Source organism: Lonchura striata, chromosome Z (genome assembly GCF_050655825.1).
Source record: "Lonchura striata isolate lonStrDom1 chromosome Z, ASM5065582v1, whole genome shotgun sequence".
Taxonomy (NCBI): domain Eukaryota; kingdom Metazoa; phylum Chordata; class Aves; order Passeriformes; family Estrildidae; genus Lonchura; species Lonchura striata.
This window is the reverse complement of record NC_140740.1, coordinates 77,088,264-77,111,822: the sequence shown is the minus strand read 5'-3', so window position 1 is coordinate 77,111,822 and position 23,559 is coordinate 77,088,264. Positions and strand designations below refer to the sequence as shown.

The following is a 23,559-nucleotide window of genomic DNA, read 5'->3' as shown; positions in this document are numbered from 1 at the left end:
AGGAGGAGGAGGAGGAGGAGCAGCGGTGTCCCCACGGCCAGCCCGGGGCAGGCCCGCGGTGCGGCCCTGCTCGCCGCCATGAGCGCCGGGCTGGCCGCGGAGGAGGAGGAGGCGGACGCCGCCGCCGCGTCCCCGGCACTCGCCAGGGTGCTCTCGGCGCTCTTCTACGGGACGTGCTCCTTCCTCACCCTGCTGGTCAACAAGGCGCTGCTCAGCGCCTACAGGTGAGCGCCGGGGCAGAGCGGGCAGTCCCACCCGCAGGGTGCCGGGCGATGCCGGCTGTCCTGCCCGGCGGAGAACCCTTCCCTTCCCTTCCCTTCCCTTCCCTTCCCTTCCCTTCCCTTCCCTTCCCTTCCCTTCCCTTCCCTTCCCTTCCCTTCCCTTCCCTTCCCTTCCCTTCCCTTCCCTTCCCTTCCCTTCCCTTCCCTTCCCTTCCCTTCCCTGAACTTCCCTGAACTTCCCTGAACTTCCCTTCCCTGAACTTCCCTTCCCTGAACTTCCCTTCCCTGAACTTCCCTTCCCTTCCCTGAACTTCCCTTCCCTGAACTTCCCTTCCCTTCCCTGAACTTCCCTTCCCTGAACTTCCCTTCCCTGAACTTCCCTTCCCTTCCCTGAACTTCCCTTCCCTTCCCTGAACTTCCCTGAACTTCCCTTCCCTTCCCTGAACTTCCCTTCCCTGAACTTCCTTGAACTTCCCTTCCCTTCCCTTCCCTTCCCTTCCCTTCCCTTCCCTTCCCTTCCCTTCCCTTCCCTTCCCTTCCCTTCCCTTCCCTTCCCTTCCCTTCCCTTCCCACGGCCGCCCGCGTCCCCAGCTGCTGGGTGATGTGCTGCAGCCGGGGCCGCTTTTTCCCCTTTGAGACCCGCTTGTGCCCGGTGTGTGCCAGTTCTGCAGCACCGCCCGATGGGCAGGCACAGCTTGGAAAACACCCGTCGTTTCCTCCGGGTCTTTCTGCTGTTCTCAGAGGATCGCACTACCTCAGACACCCGTGAGGGAAACTGTGGCTTCCTTCCAGCATCTTTCTTTTCTGAGGTAGCCAGAAACGAAAAGTGAACCTCGTAAAATGGCTTGGTCATAAAAACACTGAGAGAGCCCGCCCTTGACCTAATGGTGCAAATTCCCATATGGAATCCTGGTGATAACTAGCATCTTCTACCACTGCGTAAAACAACAGCATTAACAGCATACCTCTTACACTTTGCATTTTACTCTTAATCTTGCACCTGTGGGAAATAGGAATTTAGGCATTCATCTCCAAGTCATACTTTTCCCATCTAGATTTCTACTTGTTGAACTTCGATCATCCTTGTGGGTCCCTTCTGACTCACGATATTCTATGATTGTCCTGTGACTGCCATTTTTCTCAGCATTAACATGTGTTACTTAAAATCTTTGCTCTGTTTTTGCTGTGGTTTAGCTCATCTTGAATGAAAATAAGAAAAGGAAAAACCAAAATGAAAAGAAAGCTAAAAAGCCAAAGTTGCTGTCATTTTTTAACATTCAGTCTATTTGAACATACAGCAGCTGTATTTAATATGTCTCATAAATTGTACATGGTGCAAGTTGAGATTTTATTTTATAGTGGTTTTTATCCTACAGACTGCAGCTCCCTGAAAGTGCCTGGCATACATCTAGCACATCTGTGTGAGATAATCAAGTACAGTATGTCCATCAGTAAGCCTCAGTTTTGTATTAATTCCTTACAGCATTGCTGGAAATATTTACGCCTCTGCAAATCACAAATGTCTGGGATTGAAATCTGTGTGGTACAGATGGGCAAACTCTCCATCTTTATATGGGGGAGCTGTAAATATTAAACAAAAAGCAGTTTAAGTGTCACATGATTATAAATGGAAGTCCTGTTATTTCTTATGTTTTCCCTGCCCCCAGTACTTCTGTTTCCCTGACCTCTTTTGCTGTCAGTCGCTCCTAACTCTGTGTCAAGACTGTGATGCTCTTATGGCCTTTTTGCTGTGAGTCAGTGTGTTGGTTTCTTTTGTCAATGCTTTTTCCCATCCCAATTATGTTACTGTTAGACGTGCATTTGTCACCACACTAAGTAGGAGAACAGCAGCTTCTGCAAATGAAGTTCAACAAGGCCAGGTACAAGTTCCTGCACCTGGATTGAGGCAATCCTAGGCACAAATATAGTCTGCACAGGGAATGGGTCGAGACTAGTCCTGGGGAGAAGGACTTGGGGTGTTTGTGGTAAAATACTGAATATGAACCAGCACCGTGTGCTTGCAGCTCAGAAACCCTACTACCTGGGCTGCATCAGAAGAGGTGTGACCAGCAGGTCAAGGAAGGGGATCCTGTACCCCTGCTCAGGTGAGACCCCACCTGTAATAATGCATCCAGGTCTTGGGCCTTCTAACTCAAAGAAGGCTAGAACTGGTCCAGAGGAAGACACTAATCACAGTGTCTCTGATCACAGGATGGGAGCACCTTTCCTGTGAAGACAGGCTGAGAGAGACAGGGTTGTTCAGCCTGGAGAAGATTCCCGGAAGATCTTATTCCAGGAAGACCAGGCTTTCCAGTACCTAAAAGGAAGAGCTCAAGAAGGACTTTTCAGAAGATCATGTAGTGACAGACAGGAGAAAGGGAAATGGATTTAGGCTGAAAGAGGGATGGTCTAGATTGAGATTACGAAGAAATTCTTTACTGTGAGGCACTGGAGTAAGTTGTCCAGACAGGTTGTGGACTCCCCATCCCTGGAGGTGCTCAAGACCAGTCTGGATGGGGTTTTAAGCAGCCTGGAGTAGTGGAGGGTGTCCCTGCCCATGGCAGAAGGTTTGGAGCTAGATGATCTTTAAGGTCCCTTCCAGCCTAAACCATTCTAGGACTCTATCCATGCTTTCAGCTAAAGCCAACTGAAGGGTTATAGTAGGAATTTAGCTGGTTTAGTAGACAATAGGTGTTTCTACAACATTTGCCTAAGAACTTGATCTTGACAAAAACTTACTGCTAGTGTGTTGGATTATATTGATAAGCTTTGATGTTAGAGCAAGTGCAAGATGTTTCAGTTACTCTCCCATCTCAGGATTCAAAATGTATATGTGGAGCATTAATATCAATAATAGCGCATTAAGAGGCCTCTAAATGTGTTACCTTCACTTACGAATATTTGCCAAACAACTAGCAATTCAGAACTGATCAACTGTACATGGGCTGTATCACTTGGGCTGCAGAAATGCAATATTTCTACCACAAGTGTAGTCCTGAGCTCCTCTTAAACACAGACCAGTCATCCTCATGTTTAATTGTTGACTTTGGTTTTAACTTTTAACTTTTTTATTTTTCCTAATTATTTGTTTTCATTCCTCAGTACTAAATATCTGTTCATGCTTTTCAGCTTCCCATCTCCAATGTTTCTTGGAATTGGACAGGTATGTTCACAAGTAAAGCATACTTAAAGTATTCATTATTTTAAACTAATGATAATAGAGGTAGATTTTAGGGGGCAAAATCACAGTTACAGTGAACTGCTTGTTTTCTGAATTAGATACACTATAAGGGACTGTAATTTGTTTAATTGAAAACAGATAACTTTGAACTTGAGTCAAAATTATTGCCTGGAGAGAGTAATGTAAAAGACTGGAATGCTATTTATTTCTCCTTGTAAAGTTCAATAATAAGGAATCTGGCCTTAAAAACCGTCCAGCTTTGTTCTAGCAAATGCATACATTCTATGAGGGTCCTTGAGCCTTTGTGGACTACATGCAAAGATATTGCCCCTCTTTGTAGCCAAACCACGTGTTTCCTCATAAATTTCTCCCAATTTCCCAGCAGTTTTCCAGTAGGACCAGTGCAAAATTTTGATTCTTTCTTGATTTATTTGCCCATGCATTATGGCCACAGAAATGTTTTTTTTATTGTTTTTGTTGTTAGGAGGCATCATGGTAAAACCAAAGTTCAAATGCTTGTGGGCTGGGTCCATAAAGAAGAACATATCGCTGCAGAGGGATCACTGATAAAGATTGAGCCTTGAAGCCAATGTTGTTTAGGCAAATACATTTTATATGGAATTTGCTTTCTGCCATGACTGCACAGCAGGGTGTAGTGGCGAAGTATTGAAAACAGGGTACCACAAGTCTGACATCTTTGCTCTTAGGTGCTAGAGATAGTAAAATGTCTTGTGAAGACTTTGTGATATGATAGAAAGTTTTACATGCCCAGACTGGTCAGGGAACCATGGACCATGTTTCAGTGAAAGGCTAGAAAATGTGGCAATACTTCATGTCTTGATGCAGGTTTTTTCTTTGCAGAAAAAAGAAAAAGAGTTTTTGCAGAATTAAAGACTTAATGGCATTTCCATTTTTTTGCTGACAGATCCTTTCAAGATTTTCCTGAACACTGTATAAAGTATATATGATACTGTATAATGCTTTAGTCTGCAGAACATGACTCCACCTTATACTCTAGATAGTTGACTGCTGTATTTTTGTATTAGGGAATTTTGATGCTTTGTTTTGACTCCTTGGGGCAGCATTAACATCTGTGATGTATGATTGCTCAGATATTATTCTTCATTCTGCCTGCCTGTATCTTTACTATTTCTTCCTCATTGTCAACAGACTGATCAATACCAAACCTCCATTTTGCATTACCAAAAAAAGTTTTGGGAGTGGTTCTGCAGACTAATAAATTCTCTGAGTAAAAATTTCATGGTTTATGTGGGATTGTGTCCTCCTTCTCAGTATGCATTGTTTCACAGAATGCCACTAATTTTCTTCAGGATAGTAAAGTATGTGTGTATTTTACTTTTAAATAAATAGCCAGCAAAATTGATAAGAGCAAAATTATTTCATTTTGTTAATTTCATTTTGTGCTGTTCTTTTAGAGAAATACGTAAAACGTAGCATTTATCAAATTCATATAAAGACTTTGTCTTTGAAGCAGTTTTTTCATTCATACATTACAATTTTGTTCTTACATAACTTCTCATTCTTTATTTTTGTTTAGATGGCAGCCACTATACTTATCTTGTATGTGTCAAAACTAAATAAGATTGTTCACTTCCCTGATTTTGACAAAAGTATACCTGTGAAGGTAAGGATCACATATGTCCTGGTAATAATATGAAAGAGTTACTTCTTATAGTAGCATTCTTTTTACAGGGGCAAGAAAAACATTTGCATTTCTTTTTCAAATTGAATTCTTTGTACCGTTGTTTCATTTAAAAATTGATTTGAAAATTTTAATTTCTCTGCAATATTCTAGTTTGGGCTATATATATAAACTCTGTTTTCAGAGAAATCTGTTGCCATTTAGTTATGCAGCACATGGGAAGGGTGCTTTACCTTTATACAGCAGGATGAAATCTTCCACGTTCCTGAAAGGTTTTTCTGGGTATGGCTCTCTGGGTGCTTTATCTTTATACAGCAGGATGAAATCTTCCACATTCCTGAAAGGTTTTTCTGGGTATGGTTCTCTGTGGGATCAATAGGAGATAGGTGTTTGTGAAAGACTTTTGAGCACAGCATGAAGAGAGAAAGGCTGCTTGGAAATATGAATGGAGCATGGGATAAAATAGTAGAAAAATAATGTGATAGATGAGAATCCAGAACAGCAACTGACTCCCAGAATAAGATTTATGTTCCATAGGAGGGGCTAAAATAATGACCTCTGAAAATGCTGTAGGAGGTGAATAACTGCAGCATACAGACCTTAAATGTATATGGTCTAAAGAGGCAGGACAGGACAAATGTGAGAGGACCTACTCTTACCTCAGTTTGGGAACTAGGATGTGAAATGACTACAGCAGTGATCCTCAAAGATTTTTGCATCTGTGCAATGTTGCTGGAATGTTTCTTTAGCCTGTGTGTTTATGTCTTGCTGCAGGTTATCAGTTGGGTTTGCTCTGGGACACAGGGAGTGTTCCCAGCCCTGCTGCTGGGGTCAGATAGTATAGCTTTTCAGGCCCACATCTTTACTGCAGAATCTTGTCTTCCTGTCAGTTTGCAATGGATGTCTCACAGATATGTTCATTCTTAATGCATGTTGAAATCATTGGCATTTCTACATGTACAAGTCTTGGGAGGAAAATCTATAGTATCATTCATAAAATGGACAATCCTTCTTTATTATTAACAAGAAAGAAGGTTTTCCAGTGGATAGCTTTGAGTTGCATGTATAAACAACTTATTGAGATCCTGAAAAGTTTCTTCCCTCCATCCCCCACAAGTCCTGCTGTGCTCCCTTTCTGCTGTTGTCCTCACTTTAACTTACATACAGAGGCATTAAGGAAATACAGTATGTATTTTCTTTACCCTAATCATATCTTTGTTTGGAAGACTTTGCTGGATAGGCTGGAAGCAGTTAGCATTTTAGCTTCCAGGACTTGTATATTGTTTGAAATGTTGGATTTGACTAGTCATAGTGAATCAGCTGGATTGCTTATTGTTGATTTCTCTACTTTTTAAGGAACCTTAGGCCAACTCCTTATCTTTTTGTCAACTTTTGCTTTGACACTAAGACAGTCATTACTTTTCACTCCTCAACTGGTTTTTGTCTTTAGTGCATTCAGCTGGGGTTTTAAAGCAGTTAAATGCTTATTTTAATGATGAAGCTTTGAAGTTCCTGACCCCTTTTAAGTAAATGATTCACTGATCTCTGCTGTTGTGCTGAATGTTGTAATTTTGTCTTTACAATGGAATAAATTTCAGAGGAAAGATAATATAATGTCTGCTCTGTTTTCAGCCTATAAATTAAATGAAACAAGATGTTCTAAATGAAAGACTGCAGATGAGACAGTGCTTTACAAAATTTTTACAAACTTAAGTTGACAGGCTGAATATTTATTGTTACTCATACTCCTGCTTTCTTTTTTTTTTTTTTCCTGTTTACTTTTACTGTGACTTTCACTTAAAAATTAACTTCAGTTGACTATCAGTTAACTTTTACTTCACTTTTTTTCTCTCTTGCTGTGAAAGAACCACAGGACTTTTAACACAGATTAAATACACCCCTCTGGTCTGTATGCTTTTCCAGCAGACAAAGTTTAAAGATGTACAGCCTTTGACTTTAGTGTCTTCCAAAGTGTCCCTGTGTAGAAACAAGAGCAACTGTTACACTTTAGGTTAGAGGATCTGTTATGTCTTTCTGCTGTTTCAGCCCCTCTTGACTGACCATGAGTGGGACCAAATGTACACGCTTCCTTCGTCCCCATTGATTATTTTGGTTCATTTAAATCTATTGTAAATTTCAACCTTACCCATTCTGTGATACTGTAATTTTTTCTGAAGCAGGAAAATTAATGTCTTTGAATTGCAGCTGATTATTGTCGGGATCTTTGTATTCTTGTACATTTTCTTAAGGCTCATAAGTTCCATTATTGTTTCTCTGTATTGTGTTATGGACCATAGATTTCTGTGCAAATCAGTCTCTTTGCTAGAAGTAAAGTTTAATTTACTTATAATTACTTTCCTTTCTAGTATCTTACATAGCATAATTTTCTGGGTTAATCTAAAATGCTGCAACTTCCAGCTGTACTAATATATATGTGGAATATGTAGAGGAGCACAGCATACTTACAGTTTATTAACTTTTTTATTCCACCTCTTCACTTGCCTATTTAGATACTGTTGTTATTATTAACTTTATATCTAAATTTAAATGTTAAAATGGATATTAATCTGAGGTTTATAGTAATTATATAAGTGATTAACATTTACTCTAAATGGATTCTAAGTCTCATTAGTGGTAAATTGCAACTCTTTTAATGACATCAAGTAAAGCTGTAGTCATGACCAGTCACATAAATAGGAGCTGCAGATGAGCTTGCAGCATAGTTACTTTTTTTTTTTCCTGTTTAAAAAAACCCTCTTTCTTCATAAAAGTATGTCTGATATGACAGGTAACAAATTCTATCAAGTAAATTTTCTCAACTGTACTTTTAAACAAAATAATCTGAGTTGTGCTTTTAATTTTATGACAGTTATTTCCACTGCCTCTGATTTATGTTGGAAACCACTTAAGTGGATTATCAAGTATCAGCAAACTCAGGTACAGTAAGTAGAAGTTATAAGAAGACTGGATTTTGCCTTTTTCTCTTGTGGGGTAAAACAGAAACACTGAAGAAGGGCATTGTCTGGAGTCTTGAATCCATGTGGTGCCTGTCTGCCTGTCTGTCTAAACCCCTGGTACTGTTATGAAATTTTTACACAAACATTTGATCAGTTTATAAGTTGTCTGCTTTCTTTAAGGGGAGCTTAGCCAGTCCTGTACTGACATAAAATCACAATACTCCTATATGACCATGAAAATGCTTACACTTTTGCCTCACACCCAAGCATCCAGCTTTTCCTGGGTGTCTTAATCAGAGAATTGGCAAACTGTAAGGTGTTTCTAAAGGAAGAAACATAAGGAAAATATTTGTACCGTGATGTCATGGCAGATATTTCGGAATCACCAAAATTTAAAATACTGCTGTGTGTTGTGGTGGTGGTGGTGGCCTAGCCCTGCTGAGTTCAAAAAGCAGGTTGTCAGGGAGTACTGCTGAAGGGTGCTTTGACTCCCATGTGCCTCTAAGCATAGACCCATGAGAGTTGTGTCCATGCTAGTGCTAAAAAGGTGTAAGTAATGTGCACATATGCTGTAATAGAATGAATGACTGTGTTTTCTTGGAAGATGAGCACAGAAGCATGATGGCTGCACCAGGACTGGAGGACACAGCAGGATACACCACTACCATTGTGTTTTTTTTATGTCATTGCAGGCTCCTCAGGGTTTGGTACTAAACCAAAACAGAATTTTGCACGTTTGTGTGCATTTTGTAACTATGAGACAGATGCTTGGAAAGCAAATGGAGCCACAGAATCATAGAATCATCAGGGTTGGAAAAGACCTTTAAGATTATCCAGTCTTACTGTAAACACAACACTACCACTGTAACCCTGGACCAGTAATTTGGACCAGTGACAGATCCAAATACCCTCAGGGATGGTGACTCCACCACCTCCCTGGGCAACCCATTCTAATGCCTGATCACCCTAACAGTGACTTTTTTTTTTTTTTTTTTCCCTATTATCCATTCTGAATATCCCCTATCTCAGCTGAAGGCCATTTGTTCTGGTGCTCTCACTGCAGGCACAGTAGAAGAGACCTGCCCTCACCTCACTACACCCTCATTGCAGGGAGTTGTAGAGAATGATGAGGTCCCCCAGTGTATTTTTAATTTGTTTTCATTTATTTTTATTTATAGAATTTCTGTTCTCTAGCTATGAACACTAGATGCCTGATTCTGCAACAATCTCCTTGCTTGTGTTCACAAGCTGTTCCAGTGAAACAGGCATTAAGACTTTGGCAGTACTCTGCCTAGTAGCACTTCAGCCATTGTGGAAATGAAAGTAGTTTCAAAACTGTAAAAGTTGGCTTTTCCTTTCCCTTTTCTCTGACTGTAAGTTTAAATGCTTAGTAGGGTATGAAAATGCACCTTCTTCCTCTCCTGTGGCTCTTAGATTTACTAGTTTTAACTAATTTTTATAACAGAAACTTTAAAATGCCTGCAGTATTTCTATCATTAAGATTTTGTTACATTGCATTTTGGTACAATATATGATACTTGTTTACATCATTGAATTCTTCACCTTGATTAGGTTTTCTGGAAGGTGCAAATGAGCCTCTGCATAAATTCAAAATATCTGTTGTAAAGTTTTTAAACATTGTGTTAGGAATTATATCATTTACTAATGCAATTGTAAATAATTATCTTAAGCAGGAGATTATTTGGTCCATGCTGTCACATTTACAGTGTCAGATGCAAGTGTTTTCTCACCCAGAAAAGTTTCCAGCTGCATTACTTCATGAAAATAAAAAATATGTTGTTAAAAGTAGAAGTTTGTTCAGTAGTGGCAGCTGTGGCCCCACCTTTCATGTTTCTTGTATTTCCTCTAATTTTAAGGATTTTAAAAATCAAGGATTCATTTTGTTTTTCAAAATACATCTTGTTTATTAAGCATGTTTTCTTTGTATTTTATTTCTGTTACATGTTTTCAGAAAAAGGTTTATTGTCTCTCCTCTTAAGTTTCAGCAGAAATAGTTTTTATTTAACTATGCCAATGAATTTTGCAGAAAGAATTATTTCATAAGGGTTATGCTAAGTAGAAAGTATCTACTGTATTCCATTTCAGTAATGCAGAGTGACCTTCAAACAGCCAGTTGCACTGATTTACTAATTGGCAAAGCTTGCTATCTTTCAATGATTTGGTTGTCTAATGTACATGTCAGACTGATATATATATACTAAATTATTTGCTATTTGTTTTGGTTTCTTATTCTTGGATTAATTGTTCCATCCCCTGGGTTAGTAAATTAAGAGGTAGAATATAAGATTCATACTCTGTTAATCTGATATTATGCTTGGATTTTTATTTTGGTTCTTTTTTTTTTTTTTTTTTTTTGACAGTTTGCCGATGTTTACAGTACTCAGGAAGTTTACCATTCCACTTACTTTACTGCTGGAAATCATCATACTTGGGTGATCCTTTTTGTTTGTTTTTGGGGTTGTGTTTTTGTTTGTTTTTTTTTTATTTAAGATTCCTTTGTTTTAGATCATATCAAATGGATTACTTGTGTCATCAGAAAATTGAATGATTTTTATTTACAAATAGAGAAAAGCAAAGAAAGTGATTTATGTAGCTTTTCTTAAGGCATAGATACATACATTTTAGTGAAGCAAAGGAAAAAATCAGCTTGCCTTCATTGTCAGATCTCATTCTCTAGACTGGTACATAGGTTTCAGGTTATCAGATAAAACTCACACACTTTCAGTAGTTATGTTTGTGTCTGGTCTTGGAGGGTCCTAAACTGTGAACTGCTTCAAACACTCAGATCCTTATGTCTCCAAAGAGTGCTGATAGCATGGCGAAAACATATCAGTTTAATGAAACCAAATGGTATCCAGCCATTGTTAGATCAGAGAATTCCTTACTTACAGACACCTATGTTATTTTTAATGAGAAATTAAGAAGGATATGCTAGCTGCTCAGGATCTCTAATTTCAGTAGTAGTGAGCTGGAGCAACTGGAATATAATACATCATACTTTGTCCAGAACTTCACAGTTCTGTCCACCTGGCTGATGTGGGACTCACAAGATGAATTCACAAGGAGAAAACCTTGCTGAAGCTGAACCCAGGCAGCATGACAGTGATGGGCAGGGAAAAGCTAAAAAAGCAAAAAGCCCTTAAGTAAACTATCATCTCCTTTCAGCTGAAGCAGCAGTTAACTGATCAATGTGATTCATATTTGGAGATGCTCTGGAATTATTTTGTAGTTTTAACTTCTCCCAGAGAAAACAAAACTTGCTGTCTTCTGTTGCCCTGAAGACTCCCACAGGCAAGTTAAAAAAAAAAGTGAGTCACTGAGATTTACAGAAGTGCTCAGCTGGAGAACAGCAATGCAGCCTATGAGTGCAGGCAACATCCTATGAGTGTAAGCAACCAACCAGTGGGAAGCTTGGGAGGAAAATGCTGTATTGGTGCAGACTGACACACTGTGTTTCCTCTGGGCTGAAAATGAAAGGACTCTAGAGAGTCTGTGCACTCCAGAGAGGCTTATGTCAGGATTTTTGAAACGATCAAGGTTTGGATTGTTACTCTTGAAAGTTATTATGATCACACCCTAATTTATCTAGATTCTGCTCAGTGCTTTATTCTTGTGACAGTGGTCCACAGATGTGCTCCTTTACACACAGGATTTCTCCAAGAGTATTTCTTCAACAGAATTGTACATTTTGTTTTGAGGATCTTCTCTCTCAGTCTACTTTGACAGAATAAGGACTAGGGGAATATCTGTAAGGCATATTGCAGTAGGATGCAAAAATGAGTGCTTAAGATATTTCCAAAGAAAGTAGTGTAGATATAAAAACTTTTTTATGGGTTTACAGAATGCTTTTCACTACTCTGTGTCAGCACTGATGTGGTAGTGAAGAATGTCATAAGCTTGATGTTTTCCCTTTCAGGTAAAAAGTTTCAGTTTGAGTTCAAAATAAGTATCTGTTTGAAAATAATCCAGACAGTGTGCTCCATAGCATCTTCTTCAGTGAAGGTGATATGAAAATATGCATGAGAGATGTACAGTAATTTTCCTTTATTGGACTGCTGGAAGACACTGTAATATGTCTATTATAAATATCGAGACACATTACATTTGTTTGGTTCACTGCTGTTACTTTGAACCTTTAATCTTTACTTTTATAATTGTCTAGTAAGAGAGTGCTCACAGTGCTTTTTAAATCTCTATTCTCAGGGCCAAGGTCTGACAGCGTGGCACATGGGCAATCACGTTGTTTCTGTAAGGTTGTCAAGACTTTGCCCTCCCGTTAAATGATCTGTGATTATTAATTGCTTTGAAACTTTCCAGGCAGACAGCCATTTAATCTCCACTTCAAATAATGAAAATGTGAACTGTTTCAATTTTTGCCTACAGGAAACGGTACCCACTGAATATTATAGTCAGCATATTTGCCATCATTTTTGGGGCTTTCATAGCCGCTGGGTAAGGTTTTAATTTCTCATACAAAGTGATATTATGAGGGGAGGGACAGCAGGAGGACTTTTTCCTTGTTTAATTCCAAGTAAACCTAAGTGGAGATAAGTTATTCTGGATAAAGTTTTGATTTGGAAAATCTCTTTAGTGACATCACTTGGAGGTGCAGTTATACAAAGGAAAAATCAAATACCTGCTTTGGGTGTGTCTTTTTCCACCTGTAGGTTTTCCATGTTTGCAGTATCATAAATGAAGTAAGTTAAAACTATGTGAGGAATGTTGCCTTTATTTCATGGTATTAGTGTATTTTAATAATCTTGGAAAAGTATATTCTTGTTCTGGATAGAAAGAATGATATTTTGATTGTCAAATATGGAATTATACATTGTATATTTTTTTAATCATAAAAATCCCACTTTTTTTGTAAGTTCCATTGTGGGATAGTGGTCACAAAGCACCCATATGCTCTTGTCCTCTGTTTTCTGTTTGAACATTCCTTTACCTATCTGGAAAGTTAATGTTTTGTTTGTTTGTTTCCTGACTTTGCTATGAACAAGGATAAATAATTTCCATGTGATGTGACAGAGATAGAGCCATGTCCTATCAAATGAATTACCCTGTATTGATGAGGTAACTAATAAAAACAGAAAGGATGACAGTATATCTGAGAAATATACAAGTATTGTAAAAACCAGTTGGATTTTAGCCACTTTTTGTAGTAGAAGAAATAGGTAAGTAAATTCAGTTATAATTGGACTCGTTGTCAGGATTGAGATGGGTGAACTGAAGATTTCCTGCTGCTTTCACTGAGTATTAGGAACTCTCTGATGTCTCTCATTTGTGATGGTCCTATGACTGGAGAAATGTAAAGTACTTTGACTTACAAAGAAGGCTTGAATCAAAACCTGTGACTGGCTGGAGTTCATGGGATTTACATATCCTCATTCACAATATTTGTCTTGGTAAGCAAGGTAATGCAATGCATTACATATTTTTTGCTTATTTACAGTACAGTATTTCTTTCTTTCCCAGGTCTGATCTGTCTTTCAGTCTGGAGGGTTACATCTTTGTGTTGGTAAATGATATCTTCACAGCAGCAAATGGAGTTTATACAAAGCAGAAAATTGATCCAAAGGTAATTGTGTGATTGGATTAAATTTAGCTGTGGGATACTGTCCTGGTTTAGGGGAAATTTAGGGAGGGGTCCCTCTAGAAAGCAAATTCAAGTGGCCTTTCTCCCTACCTGTTTGGGAGATAAACGTCCTTTGAGAAAAGTGGAAAAATGTTTATTTAACAAGAAAAGTACTCACAAACATGAAAAAAAAAAAAGAATAATATTAAGCACTGGAACCTCTAAGTAGTCTGAAGAGAGGTTTCTTTCCAAAATTCAGAGAGAGAATTTTTTTGTGGGGTGTAGCTCAGCTCGCTCAGTCTATTCTCAGTCCCTCTGGCACTGGAAAAATCTGTTGTGTCCTGGGCCCTGGTGTGCCACAGGGATGAGCTCCCAATGTTTTTTTGGGTTTTCAGTCCAGAGCAGATTTGAATAGTTCCAAGAAAAAGAAAAACTACAGTCCAGGGAACTTCTCTGCCTCAGCTAGCTAAAAAAAACTAACTAAAAGCAAAGGAGAGCTCTCTCCCACTGTCCATGCTGCAAACAACACACACTGAGAGAGCTGAAACTCCTACCTCTGTTTCTGAATACAGCTGCCTAGACATTCCACTGCTTCTGCCTTTCTCCCTCTTTGCTCTCGGATATAGTTTTAAAGGCACAAAACTTATTTCTGGGCTAAACAGACAAATGGGATAAAATTCAGCATCATAAAGTCACCCCAGGACATTAGTCACCCTAGGACACCTACTTATTAGATGAATTTTATGTACTTACCATTATAAACTTATAAATAACTTCATTTACTTTCACATTCCAGTTGATATTTCACAGTTGATATATGCATTCTTAGAGAACAGCCTAGAAAAAGTTCTTATTTCTATCTCTGGCTTGGTTTTGGTAAGCAAACAGTGTATTTTCTTTTCTTCCAAGTCTTTTAAGCAGAGAGTAGTAGTTACTAAAAAAAAAAAGTAAACCATAAGCTAACAGTTTACCTCTAAATTTGATATATATTTATAGAGGGATGATGACTTTTTGACTAGAAACCCATGTTATGTGAGGTTTATGTAAAATAAACAGAGAACTGTTCAGCCTAAGTCATAACCACAGTAACTGAGTAACTGTAGTCTTTTTTGATTATCTAAAAGCAAAGGCAGGTGTGACAATGTATTAGGCGATATATTTATACACATCTTATGTAAATGTTGGGCAGGTTGCTCTTCAAATACAGTGCCATGAAACATACTAAGCCATAGCAAAGAGCAGGCTTGGATAGAGGTTTGGTTTCTGACTTCTGTGGTTCACTCCGTACAGCAGAAATATATGTCCTTTATAATCTTAGACATCTTAGTTGATTACAGACGGCATTTTTATTAATGAGCAGCATTTAACAGCCTCACAATTTTCTGCAAAATACAGGAGAAGAGATAGGCTGGAGAGTTTTTCTAAGCAGCATGGCTGAATCTGGAGGAAGGAAAGGCTGTTTTTTCATTCTCCTTATTTCCTGCCTTTGTGTCAAGCAAATTAACCCACAGGTTATATGCAACCCTTAAGCTGCATAAAGTTACATCAGTTACCAGTGATTACAAAGCTCTACGAGTCAAACTTCATTCATTTTCCTGTTATATGTTCTTGTGGTTGATTTATAGTAGAAGGACTAGGTTATTTCTTGGCCAGGCAGAGACTTATGTGAAATCAACACAAAGCACTTCTGGACCAGTCTTTTGAAAGTTCTAGTGTTGTATAGAAGGGTCCAAGGAATAACAGAGCAGTAATACTCTTCTGAGTGCACAGACAAAGAGAGTGAAGTGGAAATTCAGCTTACTAGGAAACATTGAACCCAAGTGCAAGTTTGTATTTTAAATTGAGATGTATTCTATCTGTTTACTCACTGACAATAATGTCAGAAGAATTACCAGAGTAATATGTAGTATTTTGCTCCCAAGTGGCTTTTAATGCCAAACACCATGTTTCACTTTTCACAGGAGCTGGGAAAGTATGGTGTTCTGTTCTATAATGCTTGTTTCATGGTGATTCCAACAGTTATTATTAGCTTTTCTACTGGAGACCTTCAGCAGGTAAGTAGCAATATTGCATATCTCAGACTGATAATATTTGTTCAGATTTCATTGGGGAGTGGGAGGGGCTTTTGGTTTGTTTCTGAAGAGGTAATCCTCCCTCTATGTTAGTGATGTTTGAAAAGTGTGAGTTGGATTTGTTCTTCACAGGTGAGAGCTTGTGATTATTCACTTAAGGAAAAGCTGAATTTGTGTGATAGTCCTTATTTGAGTCTTTGTCTAGGAACTTAGGTGTGTTCAGGGACTCCCAACTAGAACAAATGGTTGAGAATCCTGCTGTGATTTGCCACATGCTCTATAACAAGATCGCAATTGCACAGACAGTTTCCAGTCTTTCTCTCATTCTGATATCCAGGGCAGATTTCTGTTTACTCTTAGTCTTATTTGGTGACCTCCATTGTGCATTCTCATAGAATGAGAGCAAAACTCTCCCCAGGCAATCCTAATACAGTATCTGTAGGCAGTATGTCCTGATACATAAAATATCAGACCAGAAGGTTTTCCTGGCTCTCTCACAGTCTTGCTGAGTTGCCTTTTTCTTAATAGTTATTAATCTAGTCACTCATATTCATTTCTAGAAATGTTTTACATTTGCCACGAAAAATTCTTTGGAGGGTGTAATAAATAATTGCAATGTTCTTTGCTGTATGCTGTTGTGCCCTGCACTCACATGATTTTACCATTGTGTTCTTAGAATTATGCTTTAAGCAGAAAAATTATGATTCCCTAGAAGTGCTAGAATTAGGTCTGCTGTGAATGTGAAATTTCTTTATGTCATCAGTCCAGTATGACCTTGTGCCAGTTGAGGAAAATGCAGCTGCTATATATCTTGGAAAAGGAGCCCAAGTTTTTATAGCTGTAAGATTTCAACTGCTTTTCCAGCACACAGGGTTGCGATATGGGAGATTTTGGGAGACCTGGTCTCTGCCAAGTTTACCTTGTTTCTAGGTTTACCTCAGGGGAAAAAAAAAGGAGTGTGTTGTGTCCACTGGCTGATTTTCTGTAAATATCTTAATGCTCAATTATCCAAAGAGAATAAAAATCTATTAGAGAAATACATTGTACTTTCTGTGCCTCCCATTGGTTTGGTCACCTAAAAATAGAAGTCCTAGTAAATGATGCAGCTAACTAGGGTCAGTGTGACACACAGAAATCAAATCACAGAGAAAACAGAGAAAATGGAAAAATACTGATGGCAAGTCAGCAAATGATTGTAGATAACTTGTGTACTTACCAGATTTTCAGGCCAGTTTTTACCCTGGTAGATCTTCTTACCTTGACCTGTCACAGCATGTATCTTCTGCTGTGAAGTCAAAACAGTACCACATCTATATGATAGGGACATACTTCCACTCCTCTAGCTAGTTCTGTAATCTTGGAGAGACTGCAGTTTGTGAGTGAAAGTCTGAGTTACTAATTTGTCCTTCACCAGCTGGCTCACTGTGAGAAGGAGAGCACTGAGAGGACAGGAAAGCATGATGCAATATAAGAGGAAGGAAGCCCCAGAATGGCTCTCTGTTATACTCGGCAGCTTGTTGTTGGACACCAGCAAAATTCTAGCAGGGCAAGATCCTTTTTACCTGTTACCTCACATGGTGGAGGTTCAGCTGACTGTTAGCATGTACTAACAGCTTTTATTCTGTTTCTCAGGTAAGGCATTTTGCCTTAGCTGAATTCAGCGCCTATGTAGACTAACCAGATTAAAATGAGGCATATCCAGGAGTTAAAAGAGATAAAGAAGAATCTGTGATATGTTTGTTAGTGACTGTGTGGCACTGTGTGTTTGTTTGCTGCACTACACTAGGGAGGATATTTCAAAGCAATTAAGCCTTTTCAATGATCTTCATTACTGAGAGACCTTAGTAATGCTCAAAAATGCTGCAGGCATGGGACTTGAAAGCTGTTCATGAATGGATCTGTGTGGAAGAGATTTAGAGGAAATTATTTATGTATTTGCTGTTTCTGTCCATCTCACATGAACACTATTTATTATATGTTATTATTCACTGTGTTAGTATCTGTCAGTAAATACCAAAACACAATTTTCTGTACTGCATTTATGTTAATTGCTTACCGTAAGCACTTGTGTACCTGCACTGCTCTACATGTTACAAGTACGTCTCTAGGTATCAGGGATACTGTCATCCTGCTGTCTGTCAAGTTAGATACATTAAACTCTTTCCAGAAGAAATATAAATAGTTCATAATTTTGGTATGAATTAAATGTATTTTGTAAATTTACATATTTTCATATTATTACATTTTATATGTGTTTACAGTTGATTATATAGCACATAATTCTCTCTCTCTCTCTTTAATAGGCAACACATTTCCAGCACTGGACAAATTGTTTATTTGTCTTTCAATTTATTCTTTCCTGCTTGTTGGGGTAAGGACACAGGGGAATAAAGCAGGTTGTTTTCTTGTCAGTACTTCAAATTGCAAATCTCAAATGTAAGACTCACTGGTAAGTTACATGAAAGTTCGGAGAAAATGGGTTTTCCCCCAGGGTTATGTCTTGACTTTTAATTGTTTCTAATGGTGTAAATAACTGTTCAGTGCTATCTGAATTTTTGACTTCACAGTACAGTGCTGAACAACATGACATTTAGCTTTGTATTTTCTGTACTCTTTCTTCTGTCTGTCTCTTCCAGTCATCTAACTGGTTTGCAGTTAATAGTATGTAAGTCTGTGAGTATAGGAACTGTTTCAGTGTGTTTGTTCTTTAAAGCAGCTGGAAAAGTGTGGGAGACTTAAAAGTAATGAAATGCTTTGTTCCTGTTGAAACTGCAGAGTAAAAGGAAGGAGTTGCATCCTGTTCTTCTGTTCCATGTTTGATCAAGGGGCCAAACTAACTTCAAATACTGACATACAAGCAGCAGAGAGAAAATGGCTGACTCTTCTAGAGCTCAAATAGCATGTTTTAACATATAATTTGAATATTCTGTATGTGTACATAATTAACTTAAAATAGAGATGCACTGAAATTATTTTACAAGGGCTTGAAACAGGTGGAATTATAGTTTCCAGAAAAATACTGATCCAGCTAATGTTGAACATCTTTAAGTAATGTTAAACTTCCTAGCTCCCTGGGAGGAATTTATAAAATTTTCTCCTTTGTTTAGGTTTCTCTTGATGTATTCTACTGTCCTGTGTAGTCATTACAATTCTGCACTCACAACAACAGTAGTTGGTGCCATCAAGGTGAGTTATGGACCAGAAGACAGAAATAAAAATGTCAAATAGACAGAAAAGAGCATTGGCTTAGTAGTGATCTTGGTTCTACTTTGAGATGGAAACTCAAAATGAGGGCTAATACTGAGACACTGCTTGTGCCAAAAAAGGTTACACCACAAAGTGACCCTGTTCTCTTGCCCTCAAAGTCAGGTATGCTCCAGAAAACATTGTTAGTATTGATCTATTTTTATTTCTTCTACAAGAGAAACTGGAACAATTTTAATTAAGAGGTGCACATTTAGCCACATTTCATCAGGCAGTATCCTGTGCCTCTGTTGTTTATTAGGTTATTGTGTGTTAGTCAAGATGCCCTGATGCAAATCCACGTGAACTGATGGGATCTAATTTTACTTTGGGCTAAACTAATTTCCTTTGCGGCTAATAGGGTTTTTATAGACACAGAATAATGACTAAGCTGAAGTACCAAGTGTCCTTTATGGTTAAGTGCCTTAGCCTTTGTGTGAGAGCCTTCGTTCTAGGTGAACAGACTATTTAATTTTGGTTTGTACAAATCTGGTCAATTTGACCAATGCCAAAACATGCATGTCTTAAAAATTGAACCCCAGTGTCCTTACAGTCTGTTTCCTTCAACCCAGTTTAATTTAAAATTGTGCATCTTGCTTTGTATTGATGAGGACAGTATGTCTAGGAACATCCCTGACTGCCCATGCACTTTTTTGTAGGCCAGTTTGGAGAGCAACACAGAACTGTGAAGCTGCAAGAGATCTAGTAAAGACAAAACTTAGGCAGCTGTGTGCAAAACATTTTCAGAATTCAAACTAGCTTAACAGGAATAACAGTACTGAAAGTGCTCCCTTCTATGACTAAGAAAAACAATACATTCACTGTAACAAAATCTGCAAAATGAGGGCAGTACTTCTCTTTCTACATCCTTTTTCTTTTTTTGAAAGCTGCAAGATTAATCTAGTAGTTTTCATTCTGTAGCCCTGAAAGCGTTCTTTTAAATTTTATATGTCTGCATCAAAACATTATTTTCTTAGCTGTAATAGTCTTTGACACACTTTGAACAACTTTAAAGTTGAGAAGCAGGTTATGATGCAGCAGTCTCCATTAGGGACATGCACAGACAGATGTCATTATGCAGACTAACTACTAAAATAATTTAATGCAACAAAGTGTTGGTAAAATGATCACAAGACTTCTACATCTTTCCTTCTGTCTTTAGGGGACTATTTTTCTAAAACTTGATGCAGTTGGGTGAGAGGTATAATTTTTAACGTTAAGCTGTGCCTGTCTTGAACCTGTACCAAGTGATTTCAGAGCACATTTAGTTGGAAAAGTAAGCAGATAACCCTCTTAAGGTAATAATGAAGGACTTTTACTGTAAGTTTAAGGCATCCTTTTTATGCTGGAGAACCCAAAACCCACTTTTAAGAAATGAGATTTGAATTCCAAAGATAATAAAGAAATAAATTTCAAAAGGTGACCTTCTGTCAATTTTGCCTAATATCAAATAGCTTTTTTCTCCCCTAGAAAGTTACTGTGCATTGCATACATTTAGAAAACATACTGATTTTATTATTTTTTTTCATTGCTACATTATCCATAAGGCTGACATCCATGAAATTAGTTTAAAGGCTGATTTTAGAGTGGTCAGCAACACAGTATAGCTATTTCCTTAGAAAAGTGAATTAGTTGATACCATTTGTATTCATGGAGATGACATCTGACTTAAATAAATGCATGACTGTTGTTTCCTTTCAGAATATATCCATTGCTTACATTGGAATGTTGATTGGTGGAGATTACATATTCTCCATGTTAAACTTTATAGGGCTAAATATTTGGTAAGTGAAACTTGAATACCCTTTATTTATTAAAACTGAAAATTTCTCAGTGAGTTCTAGTTTTATATTTCATTTGATTGGACTCATTTGGGTGATGCAGTTTTGAAACTACTGGCCTGACAAAGCACTGCTTCAGGATGTAAAGGTCATTACAGTTAGTTATGACTTTTCCTGTCTATTTTCAGATATTAAATCTTGCTGCAATAAGGCATAATTGTGGAAATGTGCTTACAGTTTTACTGTGTGGAATTTTTTATAAGCAGCAGTTCTGAGCTGTGAGGCTTCCAAGTAAAAGGTGTGGTGTGTGAAGTGAGCTCACTGACTGAATTAGTTGTGCCTATTGAATTCTAACTTGTGAGTGGTTACTTTGTGTGTTTAGATGATCACCTGTGTGTGTGAATCTGGTAACTGATCTTTGTCTGCTTGGGGCTGCTTTCTCAGATGAGTTACATAGCTCTTAGGCACTCCTAGTTTATGATAGCTGGTGCTCATTAGCTCTTCAGAAGGAAAGGTACGTACCTATGAAATTACATCTGTAACTTCAGACATCTTTGACATCACTCTTCATTGTCTTTTGTTTAGTATTGCAGGGGGACTGAGATACTCATTTTTGACATTAAGAGGAAACAGCAAGCCTGCACAACCTGGGGATGAAGAGAATGCATTTCCAGTGTCAAAAAGTTAGACAAAATGTCTGCCTTGAAAGAGACTGAAGATACAAGTTTACTTAGCGTTGCCAAGACCTTAAATAAGTATATGCTGGAACATATTTGGAACAACAACAACAAAAAAAATCTACCTCAGTTGTCACAGATATGCACATAATTCACTGGCTGAGAAATATTCTTGCACGCCATTTTTTTTACATGCAAAAAAAGTTTGATTTAAGTTTGGTTTTAGCTTTTTCTTCTTAATCTGAAAGGTGTTTTATAGGAAAGAATGCTATGAGCAAATCTCAAGTTGTAAATTTCTGCATTTACCTTTACCTGGGTGCTATTTCAACAAGATCTTTGAGTTTTGTTTCAGTGACTGCCTGTAGTTTCTTGAGGCAAAATTCCCAGTAAGGATCATGAGGTTTGATTCACCGTTGCCTTACGCCATGTGCAAACCTGGATATCAGTGACAAGGTGAAAGATCCTAGTGGTTCAGATTGATTTCATGCATGCATGTGCTCTTGGGTAAGTGATATAGAACATACGGGGCAAAGAGGATATTTGCCCCCAGATTGTTCACTGTGTAAGTGTCAACTAAAAAATTCAGGCTATGTCCGTGTGTGTACATTGTGTAGGCATTCTCTCTCTGTTTCTTTCATCCTCAGTCACACTGTGGTATTCTGCACTCTTGTTATAAATGAACCCTCAAAACTTTGCAGCAGATCAAGGAAAGTAGGGAAATGACAGGGGATATTTTTTAATATTTGAAGATTTTTTATGTATGTGTGTCTGTGAGCCAACAAATCTATTTTTGTTAAGGTACATTTTGCTTTTTATATCACATTCCCCTCCTCTCATGTTTTATCAGTAGCCAACTTGATGCAGAAAAGTGGTGCTACTATGTACAAACCTAGTAGGGGAGGGAAACTGACTATGTGGAAGACAGACTTGTGTTTAAGTGAGGAGAAGTAGCTAAAGTGCTGTTGTGTATTGTATATACAGTAAAAGCTTATTTGGTACTGGTTTATGCTTTCAGTTCTAAGCAAGGAATCATAATGAGCCTGGGGATGACTACAGTAGGCTCAGCTGGTACAGTGGTTAAGAGGCCCAGATCGATGGTCTGAGTGATCATCTGGGACAATAAGACCCATGGATATATTTCAATAACACCTGTATCTGTATTTCCTTCTTTGAAAATATTTGATGATGTTTACCTGTTCCTTTGAGGATAAAGTGTTAACCTTTGAAAATGTGATAGGTGCATTGAAGTATTGGAAGACATCAGAGAAATTAATCTTGTTGAAGTTCTCAATTCCCTGCGAGCATGAGCCAAAATTTTTGAAAATAATAAAATCAAAAGAAGATTTTGAAAGACTTTGACATGGAACCAGGGTAGTCTAATGACTTTTTTGATCACTTCAGTTAAAATACAGCTAATCTGAATATACAGAAAATCAGAAAACATTACTCTGTGCATAGTACATCAATGACAAGTGTGAATTTGATCTATAAAACAGCTAGTTTGGGCAACTCACACTGGAAGCTTCAAGGAATGACTGCCTGCCTAGATTTGAATGGCAAGAGGAGCAGTGACTGCAGATACTAGAAGTGGCATTTAAAGACACAATCAAAGAGAGAAATCTGAACTATCAATTTTCTCACAGCTGGCAAAGAATGTGACTTTCATTTTCTATCTGCTGAAGACCTGTGGAGGAAAAGCATTTCTGCAAATATTTTTCAGTGATCTTCTGTTTTAAAAACTGTCCTTTATGCTTAAAAACATTCAATATTTTTGAGTGTATTCTTTTATAAGGCTCCTCTTTTTTCAGATCATCTTTACCTCCGCAATTTCAATTACTGAACCTTAACTCTCTGCTGTGAGACAAGGTATGGGAAAGTTTTCGTTTATTACGAAATTAGTATGAGTGCCATTTGGTTGCAGGACTGATGAACACACAAAGGCACCTGCTAAATAAGATGTAGTTCCCAGAAAGGAACACTTAACATTTGAATATAATTAATATTTTGCTGTACATTTTATAAATAAAAAGATACAGATTACAGTTTTAACAGGTGTTCTGTTTGGTTTACATTTTTTTTTTGTGGATGGACACATTCAATTGTCCCACATACATGAATAACACTAACATCTGCTTTTTATATTATTAACTCCTAACTTGTACTTCAAG

General features: G+C 38.0%; 1 protein-coding gene across 8 annotated transcripts; it reads left to right on the top strand.

Annotated features, from left to right (window-relative positions):
- Positions 1–57: 57 nt before the first annotated feature.
- SLC35D2 (solute carrier family 35 member D2) lies at positions 58–23,445 on the top strand. Of its 8 annotated transcripts, none has more exons than XM_085567324.1 (13): positions 58–224; positions 2,246–2,326; positions 3,351–3,384; positions 4,961–5,047; positions 7,935–8,002; positions 10,404–10,475; positions 12,427–12,495; positions 13,519–13,621; positions 15,580–15,672; positions 17,994–18,061; positions 18,798–18,876; positions 20,635–20,717; positions 21,300–23,445. In XM_085567324.1, the coding sequence occupies exons 1-13, from the start codon at positions 79–81 to the stop codon at positions 21,400–21,402; spliced, it is 1,086 nt and encodes a 361-aa protein (XP_085423450.1). In that variant the 5' UTR covers positions 58–78; the 3' UTR covers positions 21,403–23,445. The 8 variants fall into 8 exon arrangements, 7 of the variants coding, with proteins under 7 accessions (XP_085423450.1, XP_021390385.2, XP_085423451.1 ...); XM_085567328.1 differs by having other exon boundaries at positions 191–224; positions 2,433–3,384; XM_021534710.4 differs by lacking the exon at positions 2,246–2,326.
- The last annotated feature ends 114 nt before the right edge of the window (positions 23,446–23,559 follow it).

Coding starts and splice junctions, on each gene's coding strand:
- SLC35D2 (XM_085567324.1), top strand. CDS start 79: ATGAGCGCCGGGCTGGCCGCGGAGGAGGAGGAGGCGGACGCCGCCGCC. Junction 225..2,245: donor GCGCTGCTCAGCGCCTACAG/GTGAGCGCCGGG, acceptor GTGTGCTTGCAG/CTCAGAAACCCTACTACCTG. Junction 3,385..4,960: donor TGTTTCTTGGAATTGGACAG/GTATGTTCACAA, acceptor ATTTTTGTTTAG/ATGGCAGCCACTATACTTAT.